Below are 12026 nucleotides of genomic sequence, written 5' to 3'. Positions count from 1 at the left end.
GCAACTTAGCAAGTCCCCGTCTCAAAATCAAAAATTAAAAAGACCTGGGGACATAGCTTAATGGTGAAGCACCCCTGGGCTCAATCCCTAGTACCAAAAAAAAAAAAAAAAAAAGGACCCAGCTAGGCGCAGTAAGTTCATACCTGTAATCCTAGCTACTTTGGAGGCTGGGGCGGGAGAACCACAAGTTCAAGGCCAGCCTAGTAAAATTAGGTAGACCCTGTCTCAGAAAGTGAAAAGGACTGGAGTTGTAGCTCAGTGATAAAAGCAGCAGGTCTATCACCAAAAAAAAAGAGAAAGAGTAAGGCCCCTGTTCTGTAGGCACCTAATGATATTGAGGAGGTAGCTTTAAATGAAAAAGTCAGAAGCAGTCAGTGCTTCTTCAATCAGTGGGAACTGTGGGTAAAGACAAGATGGCTGCCATAGACCCATTCCTAATGATGGTGGTTTCCTTCCCACTATTTCCCTTATCTCTCTTCATTCCCTTCCCTCCCCTTTCCCCTTATGTTACCACTTCCCAGTAGGAAGGAACTTGAAGGAGAAAGTGAAATGCATTGTCCCTCTCCTAACTAGGAAACCTGAGCAAACTGTCTGCTTTTGTGTCTATATCTATATACTTAGGGTTTTTAGTGTACAGCTGACTTAATAGGAGTGAGATTTTCTTGTAGGTTTTTTGTTGGTGTTATGTTTTGTTTTTGTTCATGGAATGGGGTCCTACCATAATTCCCAGGTTAGTCTCGAACTCATGGGCTCAAGTGATTTTTTCACTCACCCTCTGAGAGAGATTTTGTTTTTGAAGTCTTATATTGATTTAGTCATTTCTTGGGAATATCACTCACTTCCCATTGCAGGTCCCTGCAAAAGGAACCATTTTGCTGTCCACTAAAGTCTCTGTCCCTAACCCTGTCTATCTGCTTACCACAGAGTAGGTAAAGAAGTGCTGCTCCCATCCTCCTGAAACCCTCTGAGCTTGCGTGGTGGTTAGTGAAATGCTGTGCATTGTGAACCTCTAAAATTCTTTTTGACCAAGCTGCTCTTGTGGTAGTAAGAACAGTTGTAAACATTTTCTAGACAAATGCTCTACCACTGAGCATATCCCTAGCCCAGTTGTAAGCATTTTCTGTTTTCAGGATGATGTTATCAATCAGTTATCTGTTCCTCGATACAGGGAAAGAATAGTAAGAAAAGCCACAGCTTCCCTCCCATGAACAGAGACCACCGCCGAATCATCCATGACTTGGCCCAAGTGTATGGTCTGGAGAGTGTGAGCTATGACAGTGAACCAAAGCGCAACGTTGTAGTCACTGCCATCAGGTAGGTTGATCTGGCTTTCAAGGGAGGATCTCAGCAAGGCAAAATAGACCCAGAGGCAGAGATATTGGTATTTGCTTTCCTTTCATCTCTTCCTTTTGGAAGAATAGAAGGAAAAGCTACTTTGCTGGACCAGCCTTTCATGATCTTAAGATCTGAGCCAGAGAGTGAATTCCATGCTTCATTCCACAGACACAGCCTTTTGTCTTCCTTGACCAATGGCAGATGCTAGAGGCAGTATTTCTGTAGGTAGAGGGAACAGACCTTGGGAGCCTAAATGGGATGCCTGTTCATCATAGCTGTCCCTTTTCCCTTCTGTCCCTTATTCCTCTCTGTCCTCCCTGGCTCTCTCTTTCTAGCATGATAGAAATAGAACAAGTACTGGACTCTGATTCAGGGCATATCACGTAAACAGTATTTTACCATCAGAGGAAATTGATGTCGTAGTGTGTGCCAGAAGGGTACAGGGAGGGAGGACCTAAGTTGGGTCTGGCTATATCGCTTAGTTGGCAGAGCATTTGTCTAGCGTGTGCAAGGCCCTGGGTTTGATCTCCAGCACCACAAAAATAAAGAACCTGAGGGAATCAGAACTTCCCAAGGAAGAACAGTGAAGTATAACATTTGAGGCAGCAGGTCCAGCAGGGACAGATGGAAGGGATGGGCTTGAATGCAAGTGACCATGCCCAAGAGAAGACAGGTCATAGCAGAGAGTACTCAGCAGCATAATAGTGCCAAAGTCACAAACTGAGTTTCTGGCTGTCTGCTTATTTCTACAAATGATCCTCTTTTTTCATTACTGTGTTTTGACTCCTCAGAGGGAAGTCCATTTGTCCACCTACCACGCTGACAGGTGTGCTTGAAAGGGAAATGCAGACCCGACCTCCACCACCAATTCCTCATCACAGACAGCAGACAGACAAGTAAGGATTCTTCCAAAGGGACCTGGCTAGTGGAGAAGCCAGCAGGGACTGAACTGGCCTGGGCTGCACCAGCTATTAGTGGCCTCTTTGGGCTTGGCCTTAGGGTGCCATGTTCAAATATACAGGGTTTGATTAGCTATCAGATACTTTTGTTTAAGCTAGAGAAGACAAATTTGATGTTTGTAATGCCAGTTTCATTCCAGGGAGAACAGTCACTGGACATAGTTTCCACAATATAGGTAGAAAATGGATTTCAGTCTGTGACACCTAATGATTTAGGACTGGAACATCACGTAATTAACAATAGTCACTCTGGAGATGAAAGTGGGATTGAGGGGAAGAGTTGGCACTGAAGAGGATAAGAGGGGGATTACACATTTTGCTGTCTACTTCTATAGGGTTTGAATGATTTTCACCACAAAAACACATTCATGATTTAAGGAAAAAAACAAGTTGGCAAGTAGCAAGTCTGCCAGATGTTTTCTCAGGAGCAGTGATAAAGCACCATCCCTCCCTCTCTTCCTCTTCTTTGTCAAGAAGGGAACCCAGCTGCCCTACTGTGATCAAAATAGCATGGCTAAAAGTTACTCTGAAACCCAGGGAGTCTCTACTCCTTTCTGGCCTTCCACACAGAAGTCATAACAGTACCTCTTCTGCGCTTCCTGGACAAAACCTCTTAAAGGATAATAAGAGCATTTATAGGGTCACCATGAGGGTCGGAGCAATTGGTGTTCCCGTGTCTCAGCCTCAGCCAAGAGCCATGTAGCTTCACGGAGCCAGCTCTTCTCTACCCCTGGAAACTAAGCAGCCTGGACTCCAGTGAGCATAGTGTGCATATCCTCATGGGCAGTGGTTTTAGAAATGTGGGGTATTCCAAGACAGTGCCATAGCCATGTATGAATCAGACATAATCATGTAGCATTATCAGCCTATTTATGTAATGCTATCTTTTTTTTTTTTTTACTTGTTTGATTTTTGTATAAAACTACTATGGAAGGCCAGACATGGTAGCACATGCCTGTATTCTCAGCTAATTTGGTAGACTAAGAGAAAGGAGGATAGCAAGTTCAAGGCCTTAACACCTTAGGCCCTAAGCAATTTAGTGAGACCCTGTCTCAAAGTAAAAAATAAAAGGGCTGGGAATGTGGTTCAATCCCCAATACCCCCTCAAAAAAAAAAAAAAAATATATATATATATGTGTGTGTATATATATATATTAGTAGCCACCAGCTCTTGCCAGTGTTTGCCTGTCTTATCAAAGTTTCACAAGTGGCTAATCTGCTGATCCTTAACTTTCTGAAGGCCTATGTCTGTTTCCCCCAGAGAAGAAAAGATTGATGGTTCTTTGTTTGCTTTTCAGGAATTCTGGGAGCAGTAATTTACAGAAGATAGCCAAGGAGCCAGTAATTGACTACTTTGATGTCCAGGACTGAGATCAAGATGCACTTAGATAAAAGAATAATTAGATGTAGTGGAGACTTATTTGCCAGCAGATAAATCATGCTCGTCCTCACTGCCTGGCAGATCACAGCCTCATGCGCTGTCTTGTACTGATACATCCAAGCATGAGTGTTTCAGAAATCCCCTTGTCTATTCCTACATGTATAAAGTGTTTCACTATGGCCAGATCTCTGATTGTATGGTCACTAGGTTTTCAGTGATATGTTTAAAGAGCCTCCTCACATCATCACTGTGATTGTTCTGAGGGTTGGGGAAATATTGGGTTTTATTTGAACAAATCAGAATTTTTGCCCAAAACTGGCTTCATGGCACTTAGTTGTAGTTTCAGTTGTCCCAGTTGTTCCTACTCCTGAAAAATGCTTGCAACCTCAGATGGATCTCTGAAAATTCTCAGCCTGAAATACCAAACACTAAATTGATACACCAAATCTGAAATCACACGTGTCATCTTAAACCTAACCATCTTACCTAAGTCTTACCTTATTTTGCCAAAAGCTGTCATGGGCCTGTCTAGGTGAACTTCTTTTTGGTGTTTCCTAGTGCTGTCAGTTCTAGACCTAGGAGAGAGGTTACTTTACAGAATTCCATTTTCTCAAGTTCCTACACTTCTTACACCACATCACTGAGCCCGTCCAATGACAGTTTAGCCATCTCTCCCATAATAGAGGGCATAGAACAAGCTTTTCCTTCTGCCAGTTTTATACTGTGACCTCTATGAACTGACCAGTGTAATCCTAACTCCTCTCTGGTTGATAAAGAGTCTCACATAGACAACTGTCCGGCATTGCTTTTTCCTAGGCTTTCAACAACCATGTTGACTTTCTCTGTCTCTGAGCTCTGGACCTCTGAATAGTCAAGTATGTGGATAGTCCAGAGCTTATGTCCAGAAGCCCACTAGAGGCATTCTTCAGGCTCCTTTAAAGCAGGTGTATCAACAGTTAATTTGACCCCCTTTGTATTGGTAACCCTCCAGCCTGGAGACCAGATTTCCAGGAACTTCCTTCTGCTTCAGAACAAGCCTTGTGCCCCAGAGCAGCAGAATGAAACTTGAGATGTGGAATTCCAATTCCAGGCATTTTTGTAAGAAGAGCAGGGCCATCCTTCAGTCTTTGCCCAAACTGCTTTGAAAGACAGGTACAGCAATGGGAACAGACAACTGGGAAAAAATGACAGAAAACAACAAAACTTCCTCTCTCTGAGCCCATTTAGCATATAGTCTGTGGCCCTACACACAACAGAAAGCCCATGAGCATCTGTTAGGCTTTTCAAGCAGTGGATTAAGTAGTTGAACTCTGTGAAGGCATCTCAGAATCAGCAGGAGGCAGGAGTCTAACTTCAGATTCTAGCTGTGCCACATAACTTGCCACTTAATGGAGTGAAAGTTTTACCTACCTCATCAGGGTTGTTATGAGGATTAAATGAATAGCAGATGTGGATGTGCCTGATCCATCGGAGGTACTCAGAGTTCATGCAAGTGATATTTGGTATCTGGAAAAATAGGTAAGCAGCTCTCCATAGCACTAGCCAAATAAGGGATGAAATGCCTATCAGGCTGCTCCTTGTGAATGGCTGCATGCATGCCTGCCAGATGCCAGTTGTGTACTAGGACTACGAGAGGCAGATGTGCCGGGGCTTGAGGAAGAGTTGTCCAAATTGGGGTGAGACTGGAGAGAGGTAGATGTAGGTCAGCTAAAGAGAACCACTGATGAACCTAGGTAGAACAGCAGGGCCAAATTCCTAATCTAGAGCAAGAGTCAGCAAATGTTTTCTTTAAGCAACCAGAGTAAGACTTTGTGAGACTTCCAGTTTTTGTTACAACTAAACAACTCTGCCATTGTGTGAACACAGCCATAGATAGTACGTAATCTCACCTTACTTATGGACCCTGAAATAAGAATCACATGTACCTTTTACATGTTACAAAATATTCTTTTGACTTTTTTCCAGCCATTTAAAAGTTGTAGGGCAGGGGATATAGCATGAGACCTTGACTTCCATCCATGCCCTGGCGGGTGGGCAGGGGAAAAGTAAGAGTATTTGGGGTTAGGATGTAGCTCAATAGAAAAACACTTGCCTAGCATGCATAAGGTCCTGGGTTCAGTCCCTATCACCACAAAGAAGATTTTAAAATTGTGAAAACCATTCTTAACTCATGGGTTGTGCAAAAACAAGCAGAAGGCTAATTTTTTTTTTTTTTTTTTTTTTTTTTTGGTACCAGGGATTGAACCCAGGGGTGCTTAACCACTGAGCCACATCCCCAGGGTCTCATTAAGTTGTAGAGGCTAGTTTTGAACTTGAGATCCTCCTGCCTCAGTCTCCCAAGCTGCTAGGATTACAGGTGTGTGCCACCATACCTGGCTAGCAATCTAGATTCGACCATGGACCTTATGTTGCTACCTTGTTCTAGAGTAGCCCCTTAAGCAGAAATGTGTGGAAGCAATCAGAGGGCATTTTTGAGATGTAAAGCAGAACCAAGAGGCTGCAGAGGTGATCCAAATGAAAGAGGATGAGGGTGATAGAATTTGACCCTGCGAAGAGAAAGAGATTTAGATCAGGGAGGTAGGGTAGGATGCCAGGGGTCAGCAGAGGAACCAGCCCCCTTCTGAGCTCCAAGGGAACCCAGGCCACCTCAACAAAGGAAAACTGTTTTTACTGGGTCTGGCTGATTCTTCACTAAGTAAACAGTCTTGGATACAATTTTATACTTGAATCTCATATTTTAAGGGAGTCTTGGCACCAGGACCTCACACTGTTGCTTCTTAAGAATCAGATGCGCTCTTCTCCCCCTTCCAGTTCTATACTTTTTTAACAGGAGTTCTTTTATGGGTCAGAGCTTTCCAGAAACCAAATTCTTATCTCTGGAATTCCCTCTGGTTTGTCTGGCAGGACTGACTCCTCTCAGCTGTGGTGCCATCCTGATGCAATGGGTGGGACAGTGGGTGGAGGACTGGAGATGAAGCAGGCCCTCCTGATTGCAGGGTCTGCCTAAGACAGCTCTGGATCCTGTCCTAGCCACACCTGAGAACAGACCAGGCAGGGGAATAAGGAATGTCAGACTTCAGGGAAGTGCAAAGTCCAAGTTATTGGGTCCTATAGATTTGGGCTTAGGGGGAGGGGTGTCCTGTGATGCTGGCTGGCCTTGCTTCATGCCTGAAAACCTGGAGACCTTGTTTTCTAACAGAACCTTGCCAGGGTGCCTCCTCACTAGTCTACTCACCCACACCCAAAGGAAAGTTCTTCCTCCCAAATCCCGTGCAGCGTTAGTATGGATGCCCCATACAGTCTCCCATGGCCTTTAGAGTGCAGGGATCCCCAGGAGATTCTCAAAGCCACTCCAGCCCCTCTACCTTCAAAGGCTAATCCCAGAAAAGAAATGCTCCCTGGTGTCAAACATGTATGTACCGTATCAGACCTTGTGTTTCCTAGCCTAGAAGCACCCTGTACTAGGAGGGAGTTATTCCTCAGAAAATTGGGTCATTTGCCCCTCTGACTTCTGCAAATAGAGCTCACTTGGAAGTCCTGCCCATGACCCAAGTTTGCCCTCAACCCAGGCTCTATAAGGTTATTTTTCCTGATGCACAGCCTCCTGGAAAACCTGAATGCGGAAATAGCTAAATATATAGAATTTCTGTCTTACTGCCTCAACTCTCTCCTTGGGCACTTCCTTAACAGTAAGCATTGGCTTCTGCATCTGGGGTAATGGTTCCTGCCCATGGCTGCCCTGAATTATCTTAAGGATAATAGTGTGAATCATAAAAATAAAGAGAGTCTCCCCATACCACGTGGCATCAGCACAGTCAAGCCTCAAGCCTATACCAGGACAGTCTCGGTAACTACTGGGGGTAAGGGGAGGAACAGCAGTAAGCTTTCAGTCACCTCCCTATGCACTCCCCTCACCCACTTCATCCAACATGAGTGACTGAGTCAAGTCCTCATCTACCCACACTTACCCAGGAATCTCTTCTAACAGTAGATAACAGCTATTGGAGAACATAGAAGGCACCGAGCACAGTGCTCATCTCTTTTGCTCCTCAAAGTCCTAGAAGGTATGTATTTATAACCCCTTTACTAGTGGGGAGAATAAAGGTTAGATCTCTTACCCAGATCACCCAATGGACAACTGAGAGTCTGAAATTCCTATTAAACTCACCTGTCTTCTCCACAGGCCAAACAAGGGTAACTTTGATAGTTCATTTGGAGTTCCTGGGACAGGGTGGTCCAGGTCAGGTCAAAAGGGAGCAAAGCTTATACTATGTCCCCAAGCAGAACAACCAGTAATTTTTCAGAAGACAGGATTTTTCCCACAATGACCACTAGGGTGCAGTATGGCTCCCCAAACCAGTTGGGCCCAGGGAGTGTTCACAATGCCTCAGGAAAACTGTCTATTTAACTTTTTAGTAATATTTATAACTGGTATTTTTAAAATTTGTCACATTTCCACTCCTTTTTCAAAATATGTTTTGGTTGTCAGTGGGCCTTTATTTTATTTATATGTGGTGCTGAGAATTGAACCCAAGGCCTCACACATGCTAGGCAAGTGCTCTACCACTGAGCCACAAACCCAACCCCTCCATTCCTTTTTTATAATACAGCTTTCTGTCTACTTGTTGATATACAGAGCATAGGCACAGGGAAAACATAAGGTATGCAGATATCTGAAGGAAGACTTTCAGGCAGAGGGAACAATCATTGCAAAGGTTCTACAGTGGAAACGCACCATGAAGGAACAGCAAGACCTGCAGGCTGTAGGTGAGAGTAGCAGGAATCAGAAAGGTAACATGTTGGTGTCAGGCCTTGTAGGTCACTGAAAGATTTAGTTCAGAGGAAAGATCTAACTCACTTTTTAAAATAATCATCTGACTTCTATTTGAGACTAGATGCCTGGGCAAGGGAAGTGGCTGGGGAAACAGAAGACCACTGCCATAGGGCTAGGGATGTGGTTCAGTGGTAGAGCATTTACCTGTTATGCATGAGGCCCTGGGTTTGATCCCTAGCACTGGAGGGTTGGGAAAAAAAAAAGGAGAAGACCACTGCTGAAATCTGAGAGACAAGAGTGACTTGAACTGGAGTGGCAGTTGTAGGGTGGTGAGTTGTATTCTGGATACGTTTGCAGATAACACCTAAGAGATTTACTGACAGCTGGGATGTGGGATGTGAGAGAGAGAGAGAGAGGAGTCGGGATGACTTCAAAAGTTTTTGGCCTGAGCAATTGGAAGATTGAATTTGCCATTTACTGAGGTAGGAAGGAATGTGGGAGGAGCAGGTTTGGGGGATGAAAATCTGTCCAGTAGGCGGTTGTACATGGGAGTATGAAGTCTGGAGACAGGACTGGGCTAGAGAGCTAATTTGGGGATCTGTGGCATATAATGGTATTTAAAGGCTGGTGAGATCATAACCGGAGGGTGGGTGAAAGAGAAGAGGTAAAAGGACTAGGCCCTGAGCATTCTATCATCAAGGGGACAGGGAGCTGAGAACAGGGCAGAAAAGCTGAAGAGTGGCACCTCCAGCCACTGCCTGCCTAGCTTCCTCTTCTACCCTGGGCCTTTGCTCCTGCAGCACACCCACCTCACGTCCCTGGTGAACAAGAATGGCCTGGTGCATCATCTTTTCTCTGATATCCCCTGACCTGGAGCTAGAAGCCAGGACAAGTATGAGAGAATGACAGAATGGAGGCAGGATCACATTCTTACAGGGCCTGGCAGGGCTCTTCCCGTGACCTATTGCAACCCCCATCTGAGGAATTCTCCTTATTGGGTCCCTAGAGACTCTGTCCAAGATTTATGACCTCATGTGCACCTGGGCATACCTGGCTCCAAGCTATGTGTCTTCTCTCTCAATCCCTGACCCAGCCTTGGAGCCTCCAGCATCACTTACCCCATCCTTCCCCAGGACCCAAGTAACCTCTATGGACACCACCTTGGCCCCTGGACACAGATAAGAATCCTAAGACCATGAACTCTTGTGAATTCCACCCAGCCTTGCTACATCACAGGGTAATGCTAGTGCAGAATTAAATCAAGCTCTTCACTTTTCACCGAACCTCATTATCCATTATCCTCCTTTACAGGTAAAGAAATTAAGGCCCAGAGAGGTTAAATAATCTACCCAAAGTTCAGGGTAAGACACTGGAGTGTTAGGTTGTTTTAAATTTAAGAGGTTTTGTTGTTTTTGTTACTGTTTTGTTTGCTTTGGGCAGGGTCCCCTGATATTGCCCAGGCTGACCTCAAACTCCTGGACTCAAGCGAACAAAATCCTCTTGCTTCAGCCTCCTAAGTAGCTGGAACTATATACATGTACCACTGTACTTGATTTGTTTTGTTTTTTGGTTTGGGGATGATTTTTTAGTTGTCAATGGACTTTTTTTAGTGAGCTGCTGAGAATCGAACCCAGTGTCTCACACATGCTGGGCAAGCACTCTGTTACTGAGCCACAACCCCAGCCCCTGAACTTGGTCATTTTTGTATCCTAAGTGTTTTATGGTTATTTTCAATGTCCCTATATGTTATATGTAAACTTGTTTACAAAATGTATTTCACAATTTAAAACCAAACTAGTCAAGGTCACATCCTCGGGTACCAAGTTAATGCACAGGCTTCAGCAACACATTGACAAGGGCCAGAGTCCCTTGTACAGCCCATCTCTCTAACCCGTTTGTAAGATGGGCCTGATGACATGCAGATAAGAGAGGATGCATAGTGCGAACAGCAAACATATACTCCCCTGTCCCTGTGCAGCTCTGTAAGATAAGATTATTACCCCATCTAAACTGAGGTGATATGACTAGTGAGTGACAGAGTAGGTGTTTGGATCCAGGCAGGCTGGCTCCAGTCTTCAGTATGAGCCCCTGCTACATGCAGAATGGTAGAGATCACTCTGCTTCACTGTTCCCACTCAGATCAGTGCAGAGGAGGGTGTGGAGCCAAAATTGGGCTGCGCTGTTGGGAGTGGCCACAGTTTTATCAGCCCTAGGGCTCAGCCTAAAATGACTGCTGCCATCTAGGCTTCAGGAACCCATCTGAGGGAGGAGACAATAAGTCCAGCTAGACCAGAGTAGTGCCATTGTCCCTCAGAAGCCCTAGGAGAAAAAGAGAGAGCAACCAGACAGGGATTAAGGGACTCTTGGCTAACCAAGCTGAGATCACCAGGCTGAGGATCAAACTTTTGTCTGCAAAACCCTGGAAGGGCCTGGTCTGGGAGTAGGAGTTGTTCTGCCCCATCACTATTTCCATCTCAGCTGGAGAAGGGGCAGGATGAAGAGGGATCATAACATGAGGTTGCAAAGTGAAGTCAGAGCTGGGAGACTCGCAGACACCAACAGATCCAAGCTTCATTGAATAGACGGGAAACCAAGATCCAGAGAGGGGAAGGGTACTGTTCAGATCACATAACAATCTGTGCTGGAACGGGAAGAATGGGGGTGGGTGTGCATTAGTAAAGCCAAGAGCAAGAATCCATAAGGTTCTTTGAAGCCCACCCCACCCATCCCTGCTGCTTCCTTCCTTCCTGCACTAGGACCTGCCTTTCTCCAGAGACTTCCCTCACTTCTGCCCAAACCTTGTCCTGGCCTCCCCTGGGCCTGTCCTCAGTCCACCCACCCACTTCCTTCTCTGACCTCATCTTCCACTTGCCACTCCCCTCTTTTTCCATTCCAGCTCAGCAGCCCCTCCCAACTCCCCACTTCACGGCTTTTCACCAGCCATTCCTTCAGCTTATCATACATTTTCCCTATGTGTTTACCTGGTTCATTCTTCAGCCCCTCCAGGTCCTTCCTTAAAGTCTTCTCAATGAGGCCTCCAGCTTTTCTCACTTCCCCACACTTCCCATTCCCCTTTCCTGTTTTTCCTTCTTAACATCTATCATTAGCACACCATATATTTTGCGCAGAATGTGAAGATTTGTTTGTCTTCCGTGTACCTATATCCTCAACACTAGAATGGCAACTGCCATGTTATAGGCTTTCAATCAGTGTCTGCTAAGAGAATGGCAAGACTTACTCTGTGACTGGGGTCAGGAATCCTCTAAGCCTGACATTGGGACCAAAACTTACAAGATGTTACAGGCAATAGACCTACTACAAGTCTGTGGCAGAGCAGTGGAAAGCAGGCAGAGGTTCTAGATGGACCTATTGGATGTCCTGCTTCTGAGACAGAGCAAGGAGGGCACTGCTTCCCCCACTGTTTTCCTGCCCAATGCAAGTTAATTTTGAAGAGTCGTTTCCACCAGTGATCAAGTTCAGGAGCTGCTCACTCCTTCCCCGAAACCCTTGCATTGCAAATTCAGTGGGCCTGAATTTAACTGATACATGACCTTCCTCAGGTGGCAAGATAAACACC

General features: G+C 45.2%; 1 protein-coding gene across 3 annotated transcripts in view; it reads left to right on the top strand.

Moving 5' to 3' along the window:
- The window catches only part of Nfx1 (nuclear transcription factor, X-box binding 1), a 70069-nt gene extending 64200 nt beyond the window's left edge, over positions 1-5869 (top strand). Inside the window, exons 22-24 of one of the 3 annotated variants that reach the window (XM_047524842.1) lie at positions 1169-1314; positions 2127-2231; positions 3593-5869. In XM_047524842.1, the coding sequence (XP_047380798.1) occupies positions 1169-1314; positions 2127-2231; positions 3593-3665 (324 nt within the window). In that variant the 3' untranslated portion in view covers positions 3666-5869. Of the gene's footprint in view, positions 1-1168; positions 1315-2126; positions 2232-3592 lie in introns of those variants that run through there. The other 2 variants (XR_007104978.1, XM_047524843.1) reach the window with 2 other exon arrangements.
- Positions 5870-12026: the final 6157 nt, after the last annotated feature.

This window comes from Sciurus carolinensis, chromosome 14 (assembly GCF_902686445.1).
Source record: "Sciurus carolinensis chromosome 14, mSciCar1.2, whole genome shotgun sequence".
NCBI classification, from domain to species: domain Eukaryota; kingdom Metazoa; phylum Chordata; class Mammalia; order Rodentia; family Sciuridae; genus Sciurus; species Sciurus carolinensis.
This window is presented reverse-complemented; position numbering and strand designations above follow the sequence as displayed.